Source organism: Haliotis cracherodii, unplaced genomic scaffold (genome assembly GCF_022045235.1).
Source record: "Haliotis cracherodii isolate W230 unplaced genomic scaffold, xgHalCrac1.p SCAF_2, whole genome shotgun sequence".
In the NCBI taxonomy this organism is placed as follows: Eukaryota; Metazoa; Mollusca; class Gastropoda; order Lepetellida; family Haliotidae; genus Haliotis; species Haliotis cracherodii.
The window spans coordinates 36570482-36583999 of record NW_027266275.1 but is presented as its reverse complement, the minus strand read 5'-3'; the positions used below and the strand labels follow the sequence as shown (position 1 = coordinate 36583999).

Here is a 13518-nt window from a genome sequence, read left to right as displayed (position 1 = left end):
TACAGAGTAAGTACTTAATAGATGAATTACATAGTGTCAAACAAAACATACCAATAACAACATCCCAAGGGATGAAGTGTTCGCTTCATGCCCTATCTGTAGTTATAACATCTAAGAAAATCAGCATGCTCCAATGACATTATCATATTAAAATATTACAATTTTAAAAAAAAAAAGAAAAGTGCTCCCTGAAAACCGCGAAAACTTTTATGGACAAATTTGAAGATACCGATTTCTGATTTCTACCTGTGTAAACATACATATTCTAAAGACAAACAAACGTTGATTCCTTGGAACCCTTTCATATATTTTATTTTTTAAATCCCTCGTCAGTGTTCCCTAAATTTAAGAGGACAAGGTACAGTATAAGGGCCCTGTCTGACTTTTGGAATCTTTTACAAAGAATTATGACAGTCTTCAGATTATTGCTTTTGAATGAGAACCGGACTTGGTTCAATTCAACAATATTGCATGTTTGGGTACTGATGCATCAACGGGTAAAGCTTAATGTGTTTTTCTAATATTTGACCCAAGAACATGTTCTCAGGATATGAAGATAATACCGTAGAAATATATGATAAAAACTTCAGTTTGGGTCACTCACTTATTCATACTCGTAGTTTCTCTTTTAAAGTTAAAAAATCGGCCATTTTTGCACATACTTATTTAAAGAATCACGTCAGAAGTCGTAAAGTCTGCAAGTGTAATAAAGAAAAAATGCTAGTCATTCATTTGGACATGTCAATGTCAGTGACAATGTTCATTTCTGTAGTTGACTGTATTGATTTTTCCATCACAAGGGATAAGTATTTCAAAGTTTCATCCATCAAGGATCTTTTTAATCAGATTAATTCTCATTTAATTCTTGTTTTTTTAAAAGACATAGAATTGATTGATAAATTTTGATATGTATTGTATAAAGTATGAGCTTTTAATTTGGTAAAATGATGATATAACTGTGATTGTTAGTGGCTTTACCTTCAAAGGGGGTTGAAGTAACGTAAAATGATTGTCCCCCTGAGAAGGTATGTCAGTCCCATTTCATTCAAAGTATTTTTTCATTTTCCATGCTTTTAATCGTAGAATTCTTGTTGTTTTTAACTGATGTGGCTAAAACTCACTGACAATCACCAGTAGCCAGAGCGATGGTGTAAATCCTGCTGGGTTACCATGTAGGTAGCAGAAGTATCGTAAGTCCCCATGGTACCTAGTATGGTGACCTACCTTTGGTTATTGGTGATCTATAGCCCTTTTTTATTGTGTACTGTTTTGAATTGTTACAATTTTATGATGATCTGCTAGTTTTATATCTACATCTGTGATAGTCTAGTGTTCTTACTGTCCTTCGTCGACAGATTTATATGTCTTTATTTATATATGAATAATGTCCAACTTGATTTAGTCACGATATGGCTGAAATATTGCCGTTGTGACTTTAAACATTAACTCACTCACTCACTCATTTCTATAGTTTCAAGTTGTATTATTAATACAAAAATGGCCGATATCTCACATCGTGTCTGTGAGTAACAGACGTCGCACATCATTGCGTGTCCTGAACTCATACGCGGAGAGACAGAACCATCAGATTATGCTCTTTACTTCTTAGAAATAATTCGATATATGCTCAACACAACTATTGAACAGTCACTCATATAGTTAAGGACGATACATCATTATTGAATGACTCCTATTGAAATATAAAACTAATACTTAGCAAAGCCCCAGTTGTTAAAAACACATTAAAGTGAATGTTTGTGTCTGTATTAATGAAAACAACATTTGAACCTTGGTAATTAATGCAGATGCAGGTAAACACTGACCCAAGTTTCACAACTTTAAGCGCTATATATGTTCATGGTAACACAATCGTATCGCCCGAACACAACCAGTTGTCCCTAGCTGCACGTGTCCTGCGCCATGACTGTGGAATATATTTATTATGAAAACACACCAATCTAGAAACGTACACAAAAGCAAGTCTAGCCATCTCTAGCTAGGGTGCCGTGTTTACAGGAGTCACCTTGCTCCACATGATCTTAGGACGCAAGCAAGTCTAGATCTGCTCCGGAGTAAAACGCCATACCCCAGGCTGTGATTATGAACCTAGTCAGGAGGACGAGGGCAAAGTGCACAGAGGGATTCGGAAGTAGGGGGTGGGTGGGGTGGATGGGGTGTTACACCAGACACTGACTCTTTACACACGTCCTCAGCGTTACATCAGTTTACATGCACATGATGCTGTCGGGTACCCATTGATCTGTTTCAATCACTGGTGACCTTTTGTCTGTATCTCTTTTCCTTCTGTAATACATTTTGCCATGAATGACAATGTCACAATACATTCAAGTTCAGTCATTATTCATATAAATTAGGTTTTTTTCTAGGCAGGCGACCCCAACATAGTTGCGTTGAGTGTTATGGGTATATGTTCTATAACAAAAGTTCCAACAGGAGATACCGTCCTTGCAAGATCCAACGATATCAGACGACCGCGTGTTCGTAGTATTTACTGAATGCGTTTAAATCAACGACTTTACCCGGCCAGCTACGATGAATATCAAATAAAGCAATGCTACATTCAAACAGAAGTATTGAATGAGATGAGTGTGTGGGATTTTTGCATTTTTGGTGTAGTGTTAAAAGAAACTACATTTTTGTTATACTGAAGAATAATGCTTAATATTAAAAGCGCCATTTATATTTTAGAATCAGTTTAATAAAATACATGTTGATGAATATAAATGAAAAATGTTGAGTTTAATGTGGAGAATATGAGTACGGAAGCCTTTTAGGGCCACTTGTTTTCCTTTATTCTTGAAATTTCAAGATAGTAAGTTGAAATACAAGATACATACGCTGAAATTTCAGGTTAAAAATCAACTTATTATCTTGCTATTTCAAGATCATTACCTTGAAATTTCAACTTGTATATATCTTGAAATTTCAAGATACATACGCTGAAATTTCAAGTTAAAAATCAACTTATTATCTTGCTATTTCAAGATCATTACCTTGAAATTTCAACTTTGTATATATCTTGAAATTTCATCATAGCATCTTGAAATTTCAACAAAGCATCTTGAAATTTCAACTTTATTGCTTTCAACAAAGCATCTTGAAATTTCAACTTAGAATAAGTTTCAACTTGCAAATTTTGCTACTTGTCAGATTCAATTTTCATATACCTGTGAGTCAATAAAAATAAATTTATTTTATGGTCTCTGATGTGACAAACGCACGTATTTGGAAATTGTTAGTATGTCGAAATATATTTCAAAAATAAAATTGTGTATGCAAGGAATATGCATGATATATTTTGATATATCATGTCACTTCCAGATATCCGAGAATTTCGAGATATCCGGGTACTTCGATAGCATGTATACCTCGATACACCCATGGTCTTTGAGGTCTACACTCAGAACTCACTATCTGACCCGACATGTATAACTACTCTGGGGCACCAGGTCTCGATGCCTATTCCTGGATTTTGCTAAATCGTTCATCAGATATTGAAATGCAATAAAACCGACTTGTGAGAGTTTTGTATCTAGTGGCATAAAACACTTTTCGAACAAAAATCTTCAATGTACTTTAAGAAAACGACATAAAGATCTAACTATAGGGGGTTTGCCGCTGGCATCTGCGGCAGCATTTAGTACAGGCCAGTTCAGCTATCTATACACCTCTATACCTTAGGGAAGCTGTGCCGAGTTTGTAAGACCGTTAGCCGACGTTTAAAGGTTCATGCACCTCTTTACCTAAGGGAAGCTGTGCCGAGTTTGTAAGACCGTTAGCCGACGTTTAACGGTTCATGCACCTCTTTACCTAAAGGAAGCTGTGCCGATTTTGTAAGACCGTTAGCCGACGTTTAACGGTTCATGCACCTCTTTACCTAAAGGAAGCTGTGCCGATTTTGTAAGACCGTTAGCCGACGTTTAACGGTTCATGCACCTCTTTACCTTAGTGAAGCTGTGCCGATTTTGTAAGACCGTTAGCCGACGTTTAACGGTTCATGCACCTCTTTACCTAAAGGAAGCTGTGCCGAGTTTGTAAGACCGTGAGCCGACGTTTAAAGGTTCATGCACCTCTTTACCTTAGTGAAGCTGTGCCGATTTTGTAAGACCGTTAGCCGACGTTTAAAGGTTCATACACCTCTTTACCTTAGTGAAGCTGTGCAGATTTTGTAAGACCGTTAGCCGACGTTTAACGGTTCATGCACCTCTTTACCTAAAGGAAGCTGTGCCGATTTTGTAAGACCGTTAGCCGACGTTTAACGGTTCATGCACCTCTTTACCTAAAGGAAGCTGTGCCGATTTTGTAAGACCGTTAGCCGACGTTTAAAGGTTCATGCACCTCTTTACCTTAGTGAAGCTGTGCCGATTTTGTAAGACCGTTAGCCGACGTTTAAAGGTTCATGCACCTCTTTACCTAAGGGAAACTGTGCCGATTTTGTAAGACCGTTAGCCGACGTTTAAAGGTTCATGCACCTCTTTACCTAAGGGAAGCTGTGCCGAGTTTGTAAGACCGTTAGCCGACGTTTAAAGGTTCATGCACCTCTTTACCTTAGTGAAGCTGTGCCGATTTTGTAAGACCGTTAGCCGACGTTTAAAGGTTCATGCACCTCTTTACCTTAGTGAAGCTGTGCCGATTTTGTAAGACCGTTAGCCGACGTTTAACGGTTCATACACCTCTTTACCTAAAGGAAGCTGTGCAGATTTTGTAAGACCGTTAGCCGACGTTTAAAGGTTCATGCACCTCTTTACCTAAGGGAAGCTGTGCCGATTTTGTAAGACCGTTAGCCGACGTTTAACGGTACATGCACCTCTTTACCTTAGTGAAGCTGTGCCGATTTTGTAAGACCGTTAGCCGACGTTTAACGGTTCATGCCTATCGAAAATTTAATCTACACGTCCCCTGACATACATGGCAGGGAGTGAGTTAGACTTGCACAAGTCTCTTAGGCAATATTTATTAGTTTAAATCATTATTTCTAGATTATTTAAACAATAAGAGCACATTGTTCCTATAAGAGTCCTAAAACTGTCCACATATCTAGACTTGCCTATTAGGAGGATAGAATTGCAACACATCCATTGACTTAACCTTCAGTACAGACTTGGAGCAAGGCTAAGAGTGGACACTAAAATGTATTGTCAAACATTATTTAATCGGCCATGCTCCCTATATAACTTAGTTGACGATTGTACAAAAAATATGGAATCGTCCAAATACACTGCCCAGCAAAAGAAAATATACACCCATGGCGGCTGAAAATAAACCAAACAAGAGATGGTTATAAACTCGATGGGTGTATTTCAAACGGGTATGATAGTTGTGCTTTGGACCAAACGTTTGCAGCGACTTTTTCGGCATACGAACGTCTTTATACCGCTTGTAATGTTTGGTCAAATCCAATTTCCAAGTGTATACTTTCCTTTGTCCGGCAGTGTATAAACCGACACACCTGTATTGCCTATTATAAGTGGGTTATGCTAGACAAGAGTTTACCCTTTATTCAAATCGTCTAAACACGGCCATAAAATGGGGCATGTGTCTGTCTATAAAATACCAACCGAAGTAGGCGATTATTTATTCAGTTGATCTGAGGAAGTGTGAGAAATCCGTTTTTATTATATCTGAAAGAAATCAGCCCGCAGCATTCAGGTGGTTAAGGAGGATATTTCAAAATGTTTCGTTATCTACTTATTACCGCCGATTTTTGATGTCGACATAAAAAAAACTATTTGATAATAGTGGAAGGTAGATCAGCGTTCAGGAGTAGATTTGAAAGGTAAGGGGCAACAACATGTATTCAATATTAAACATCGTGTCGTGTTATTTGAACTATTGCTTGTTGCCCTAACGCTGACGATAGGGTGGGATGCGACGGTGTGGAGCTGGGAGGAGAGAGCGCCTGGGTCAGAACGACAGTTGGCCAGTTCCATGGAATGTATGTAAAATTATCAAAGTGTTTTCAAGCGTGTCCGTGTTTAATGAATGACTGCATGTTGTTTTACGGCACTGAATAGTTTTACATTTGTGTTGGAAATCACATGGAGGGTCGAGTGCTGGCCGAAGAAAGAGGTGTAGGGATGGGGTATGGGGTGATGGAAGAGTCAAGGGAAAAGTGTCGGTCGGGTACGGTGTGCAGTAAGAGTGGCGGTAGGTACGGGGTGGGGTGAGGAAAGAGTTGGGGTCGTGTGAGGGAAGAGATAAGGGTGTGGATGCCTCGTACGGGGTGAAGGAAAAATGTCGGGGTCGGGTACGGGGTGAGGGAAGAGTGTGGGTGTGGGGAACAGGATAGGGAAGAGTGCGGGTTTGGGATACGGGGTGAGGGAACAGTGTGGGTGTGGGGTACAGGGTGAGGGAACATTATGGGGGTCGGGTACAGGGTGAGGGAAGAGTGTGGGTGTGGGGTACAGGGTGAGGGAAGAGTGTGGGTGTGGAGTACAGGGTGATGAAAGTGTATGGGTGTGGGGTACAGGGTGAGGGAACAGTGTGGGTGTGGGGTACAGGGTGATGAAAGTGTATGGGTGTGGGGTACAGGGTGAGGGAACAGTGTGGGTGTGGGGTACGGGGTGAGGGAACAGTATGGGTGTGGGGTACAGGGTGAGGGAACAGTGTGGGTGTGGGGTACGGGGTGAGGGAACAGTATGGGTGTGGGGTACAGGGTGAGGGAACAGTGTGGGTGTGGGGTACGGGGTGAGGGAAGAGTGTGGGTCTGGGGTACAGGGTGAGGGAAGAGTGTGGGTGTGGGATACAGGGTGAGGGAACAGTGTGAGTGTGGGGTACAGGTTGAGGGAAGAGTGTGGGTGTGGGGTACAGGGGGAGGGAAGAGTGTGGGTGTGGGATACAGGGTGAGGGAAGAGTGTGGGTGTGGGGTACAGGGTGAGGGAAGAGTGTGGGTGTGGGGTACGGGGTGAGGGAAGAGTGTGGGTGTGGGGTACAGGGGGAGGGAAGAGTGTGGGTGTGGGATACAGGGTGAGGGAAGAGTGTGGGTGTGGGGTACAGGGTGAGGGAAGAGTGTGGGTGTGGGGTACGGGGTGAGGGAAGAGTGTAGATGTGGGATACAGGGTGAGGGAAGAGTGTGGGTGTGGGGTACGGGGTGAGGGAAGAGTGTAGATGTGGGGTACAGGGGGAGGGAAGAGTGTGGGTGTGGGGTACGGGGTGAGGGAAGAGTGTGGGTGTGGGGTACGGGGTGAGGGAACAGTGTGGGGGTCAGGCACGGGGGGAGGGAAGAGTGTGGGTGTGGGGTACGGGGTGAGGGAACAGTGTGGGGGTCAGGTACGGGGTGAGGGAAGAGTGTGGGAGCGGGGTACAGGGTGAGGGAAGAGTATTAAAGGGATAGGAGTCAGGTAATGTGGCAAGGGTGGATGACCTGGATCAGGCACAGGATAGCATGCAACCTGATATTTCATGTCAAAGTACAGGGTGAGAATTACAACAAAAACACTGATGCTAATTATTTCAACTATGAGAATACATTTATATTACAGCTGTAATGACAACAATTTGGAAGTTCTGACAGTTAAAGAGATAGGTACGTGGTATATGGGTTGTTCGGGCGAACGTGGGTTCGAATCCAGATCCGCCCTGGTTATACATGGTTCTTGATTTGTCAGCATCATATCCGTGCGCGTGGGTTTCACCAAAGTGGTAACCGTCTGAGACCGGCATCACTTTGAGCATTCGTCCCACACTAGGCAAAAACGCTGTGATATAACTTTCAAAGCGGCGTCAACCATCACTCAGTCACACACTATTGGGATGCATCCGACAGACATCCGCATCATTTGGAAATTTAAATGTCAGTCAAAACACCAGACACTTTAAAAAACATATCCTGTTGATATCAATGATAATTATTCATAAATATTTTTAAAGATTAGTGTCAAACTGAATGAGTGAATTTGGTTAACGTGGCGTTATGTAGACGGAGCCGCAGATTGACCTTTGACACCTGGAAAAAAGTTAACTCCACCCTCTCTTTATCTTAAAATATCCTATTCTTTGTTTGTTTTTTGACACCAGCTATATGACGGCGGTCTATAAATAACGAGTTTGGACCAGACAATCCAGTGATTGATATCATGAGCATCGATCAACGCAATTGGTTGGTTGGTTGGTTGGTTGGTTGTTTTACGCTGCACTCAGCAATATTCCAGCTATATGACGGCGGTCTGTAAATAATCGAGTCTGGACCAGACAATCCAGTGATTAATATCATGAGCATCGATCCACGCAATTGGAATCGATGACATGCATCAACCAAGTCAGCGAGCCTGACCACCCGATCCCGTTAGTCGCCTTTTACGACAAGCATAGTCGCCTTTTACGGCAAGCATGGGTTGATGAAGACCTATTCTATCCCGGAATCTTCACAGTCTCAACGCAATTGGGTTGGGATTCGGTGACATGGATCAACCAAGTCAGTGAGCCTGACCGACCGATCCCTCTTTCGACAAACATAGTCGCATTTTACGGCAAGCATGGGTAGATGAGGACCCATTCTAATCCGGATCTTCACGGGTGTTAAAATATCCTAAGTTGGTGCACGAACACTGACAGCTATATTTGTCCTGGTTAACGTAGTACTGAGTCACATATAATAATTTAGAAGATGAGGAAGCAATTTATAGGTTTCAGAACGGTTACCATGGAACAGTTAAAACATTATATAAATACACTTAGCTTTCTGTATTACATTGAGTGAATATGTTTTTAGCAATATTTCAGCTCTATCACGGCGGGGGACACCACAAATGGACTTCACACATAATACCCCTGAGGGGAATCGAGCCCGGGTCTTCGGCGTGACGAGCGAACGCTGTAACCACTAGGCCACTCCATCGCCCCTCTGTATTACAATACAAGTGTCACTTTGTAAACAAACAAAAGTGTTTTGGTTGGAATTAAGTCAATGGTTATATATATACATATCTTTTTCCAACGTGTTTCTAGACACGATGATGGTACAAACAGACCAAGGTTCGTAGGGGGCGACGTTTGAGATTCGAACCCCGACCAACAAGTCCCAACAGGGGTCGTAACTCGGCTTTGACGTGTTACACAACTGGATCTAACGTGCCCAATTAATAATATAGAGTCTTAGAAATTGAAATATAATATTAGTCATATACTTGTTAATGTTCGTCATATACATGGTCCTGTCACATTGCTGGGTTGATGGTTCGATCCCATCGCCAAGTCATACCTAAAGACGTTAAATGATGTTGCTCTACCTGGCGCTCGGCATTAAGTGGATATATAGGGATTGGGCGGCTAGGGTCAGTATAATATATTGAAGTGGGGTATCACGTTACACTGCAGCACGGTATCTCAGTGGGCTAGTACTATACAACCAGCATAAGTCCGGACTAGTACAAGTTGCCCCACACACGTCGTGAATAATGTTGAACGTGACGTTAACACCCACATCACCTCACCCCACATCACCTCACTATTGCTGAGTGCGGCGTTAAATAACAAACAAACACATTTTAATGTAAGTATTACTTCAGTATGCTTCACACCGCTTTAAGAAATATTCTAATAATACCACAGCGGGAGACACAAAGAATGATATTCGCAAAGTGTTCCCATGTTGAAAATCGAACCCAGAATGTAGTCTTGAACGTCGTGCGCTTTAACCATTAGGCCACCCTATTGCCATTAACACTTATGTAGTTTATCTAACACAATACAAGTGTAGTACTCACATAGGATATAACAGGAAGATTCCACGATGCTGCCACCTTAGCCTCGGTTTCACAAAAGTCTTCCGGTCCAAAGAAAGCGACGGCTCCATTCCGCCACTGTTCCGTCAGTTCATTGATGCTGACGAACTCATTATCTCTGTTGTCGGCGAACACGTACTGAAGGGTGTGGTTGGGGAGGATGTCAGGGTTGTCATTGACGGTATTGACGGCATGCGCCATGGCACCAGCTATCCTCCTACCCTCGGCTTTGTTGGGTTCGGGGCTGTCAATGGTGGTGATGAACCCGACCTTGATGACGTCCTTGGCCAAAAGGCCGTAGCCGAACGCCGTCAACAGTAACAACAGTCTACTCCATCGAGGACACATTGTCATGCTTTCACACGACTAAGTGCATATTTTATAAAGATATTTTTTATCTATATGATATCGGTTTGTCAAAAGATGAAGGTTGTTAAATTCAGATACAAAAGCTTCACATCCATGTATAGTAAATCCCGGTTAATACACCCGTCTCAAAAGACGCACTTGTGAAATCTCATGACACATAAACACGTAGACGATCCTTCATGTTATGGTTAGACAAATAACGGCCTCAGTGTAATATAAGACCCTTTATTCTCTTGGCACTCCTTAGCACTGTTCTTATATGCTTGTGTTCGCTTTAAACATGTTTCAGGGAAATAATTACGTCATCTAGCCAAAACACGTACGCATCTTCATCGAATATCACCACAGCAACACGGATGGTTTAATACATGCGTTCAGTGTGTTATGAATCATAAAATTGTTACTATGTGTAATATGCGGACGTGTTTCCACATAAAATCTACAAAACCTGTATAGGTATATAAATATAAACACTACATACTTTCTTCTGTACCTGTCCCCGCGAGGGGAGGGGACGGAACTCACTGTACTGGGTGACTTCTGAGTGTTATGAGCGAAATATGGGTATAAGATTCATCCACTGTGGTGTCCTGTGGTGTCCTGTGGTGTCCTGTGGTGTCTTTGGTTTCCAACGGTGTTATTGGGTGAAGCTCACAAGAATAATCCTTTACGCCGTATTAATGAACAGTGTTCTTGTGCTAGTTGGTAGGGTATCGTGTTTCACCTGTACGGGAACTCACAGGTTGGAGTCGGAGTGTGTTGTAACGCGGCCCTGCCCCTCGGGGAGACGGTAGATACGACAGCCCAGTTCCTTCAGGTGAAGTCAGACAAGTCAACCATGAGATGGCGTTTCGCTGATTGTATCGCTTACCTGTGTGTCGCCTCTAGGAAATTAACACAACGGGATGTGATAGGGCACTCACGGGGCGACCGACGAGTGTTGCCGTCGGGTAAGGGGTGGAGGACGAGTAGCAGGGTCGGGGTCGGTTTGAGGGAAGAGTGTGGGGGTCGGGTGCGGGGTGAGGGAAGAGTGTGTGGGTCGGGTACGGGTTGTGGGAAGAGTGTGGGGGTAAAATATAGGGACAAAGGAAGGGTGTGCGGATGGGTACTTTGGGGTTGCGGTTGGGGTGGCGAGAAGCAGGGTCGGGTACTTGACGAGGGTAGTGTCTGTGATCGGGTACAGGGTGAGGGAAGAGAGTGGGGGTCGGGTACGGGGTGAGAGAAGAGAGTGGGGGGTGGGTACGGGGTGAGAGAAGAGAGTGGGGGTCGGGTACGGGGTGAGGGAAGAGAGTGGGGTTCGGGTACGGGGTGAGAGAAGAGAGTGGGGGTCGGGTACGGGGTGAGAGAAGAGAGTGGGGGTCGGGTACGGGGTGAGGGAAGAGAGTGGGGTTCGGGTACGGGGTGAGAGAAGAGAGTGGGGGTCGGGTACGGGGTGAGGGAAGAGAGTGGGGGGTCAGGTACGGGGTGAGAGAAGAGAGTGGGGGTGGGGTACGGGGTGAGAGTAGAGAGTGGGGGTGGGGTACGGGGTGAGGGAAGAGACTCAGGGTCGGGAACGGGGTGAGGGAAGAGAGTGGGGGTCGGGTACGGGGTAAGAGAAGAGAGTGGGGGTCGGGTACGGGGTGAGGGAAGAGAGTGGGGGTGGGGCACGGGGTGAGGGAAGAGAAGAGAGCGGGTGTGTTAAAGTGATAGGAGTCAGGTATTGTGGCAAGGATGGATGGTCGGGATCAGGCATGCAACCTGATATTTAATCTAACGGGTAAGGCTTCAAGCTGTGATGTTGTTATCCACAACCGACGACATCCTTTAAGCATCTGTCTTTACACAGGCAAGATATCTATCTCGTTATATACCCACCAAATCGTGAGACGCTAACACATTTCATAACACCTGCAGTAACAAAAGACAGGAAAAGGGAATGAAATGAATTAAAAATATCCCAGACATCAGATGACACAGTTGACCGCCTTCGACACGAGTAACAAAAGATCCTTCAGATCGCTTTTCAAGTTCATTCATTTTGTCTGTATTCATGTATCCCCAGAGCAGTAGACGTTTCGCAAGGCCCAAGGACATACCCCGTACTCAAGGGGGCAGACAGAAACGTTGTTACCCGCGTTCACGATGGACATCCACTTGGGTCAGATGTACTATCTGGCTTAGTGTAATGGCACCTTCCCTCGGCTCACTCCTGGTTCATTTTGTGGTCACATCACTTCCTGAATGAACTCTCAAGGTCAAATGATTGTTAATGAAGTTATGAATTGTGATATCATTGAATAATAATAGTTGAGTGATTGTATGGTATTACGCTAATTTTTGCAATATTTCAACCTTGTATGTCATGGTGGCGGTCACCGTGCACTGAGTTGATGCAGTGGAAATCGAACCTGGTCTTAGGCGTGACGTGCACTTTAAGCATAAACTGCCTTGCTGCAACTGATGATACAATGATACGAGCATTAAACATGATTCAAGTGTTTTAATATTCACAATCTACACATATTATTCGGAATGGAGGTTTTACACCTTGATATAAAGTCGGGGAGTCTAGTTCACGTGTTTGGGTATGCATTTGTGTGTGTGTGTGTGTGTGTGCGTGCGTGCGTGCGTGCGTGCGTGCGTGCGTGCGTGCAGCATGAGGGGTTGTGTGTGTGTCCATCATGAAGGTTACAGTATGTGTGTGTGCGCGTGCGCGCCCTGAAGTATTGTGCGTGTGTGTGTGTGCCCAACATGAACCATTGTGTGCGCGCTCGTGTGTGTGTGTGTGTGTGTGTGTGTGTGTGTGCGTGCGTGCGTGCGCAACTCGAAGGATTGTGCGTATTTGTATGCGTGTGTGCAAAATGAGATATTTAGAATGTGTGTGCGCGCAACAACATGGATTGAGTGTGTATGTGTGCAACATGAAGGATTGCTCGTGTGTGCCTTTGTGTGTCTGCACGCAACATGAAGAATTGAGTGTGTAATCGTAGACTCTGTGTGTGTGTGTGTGTGTGTGTGTGTGTGTGTGTGTGTGTGTGTGTGTGTGTGTGTGTGTGTGTGTGTGTGTGTGTGTGTGTGTGTGTGTGAATGTTGGTGCAACATAATGGATTGAGTAAGTGTGTGAACGTTTGTGCGTGTGTGTGAGTGCGCAACATGAAGGATTGAGTGTGTGTTTGTCCGTGTGTGTGTGTGTGTGCGTGTGTGCGTGCGTGCGTGCGTGCGTGCGTGCGTGTGTGTGTGTGTGTGTGTTTCTTTGTTGTTTAACGCCCCATTAAGCATTATTCCAGTTATTTGACGGCGGTCTGTTACAAGGCCAGTCTTGATCACACAATCCAGTGATTGACACCACGAGCATCGATCTACGCAATTGGGAAACCTTGACATGCATCAACCAATCACTGAGCTGGACCACCGATCCATAAAGTCT

The 13518-nt window shown here is 43.9% G+C and overlaps 1 protein-coding gene across 1 annotated transcript in view; it reads right to left on the bottom strand.

Annotated features, from left to right (window-relative positions):
• Positions 1-10988, bottom strand: part of LOC139469068 (guanylate cyclase 32E-like) — a 44538-nt gene extending 33550 nt beyond the window's left edge. Inside the window, exon 1 of the mRNA XM_071251195.1 lies at positions 9726-10988. Coding sequence (XP_071107296.1) covers positions 9726-10097 — 372 coding nt within the window. The 5' untranslated portion in view covers positions 10098-10988. The remainder of the gene's footprint in view (positions 1-9725) is intronic.
• Positions 10989-13518: the final 2530 nt, after the last annotated feature.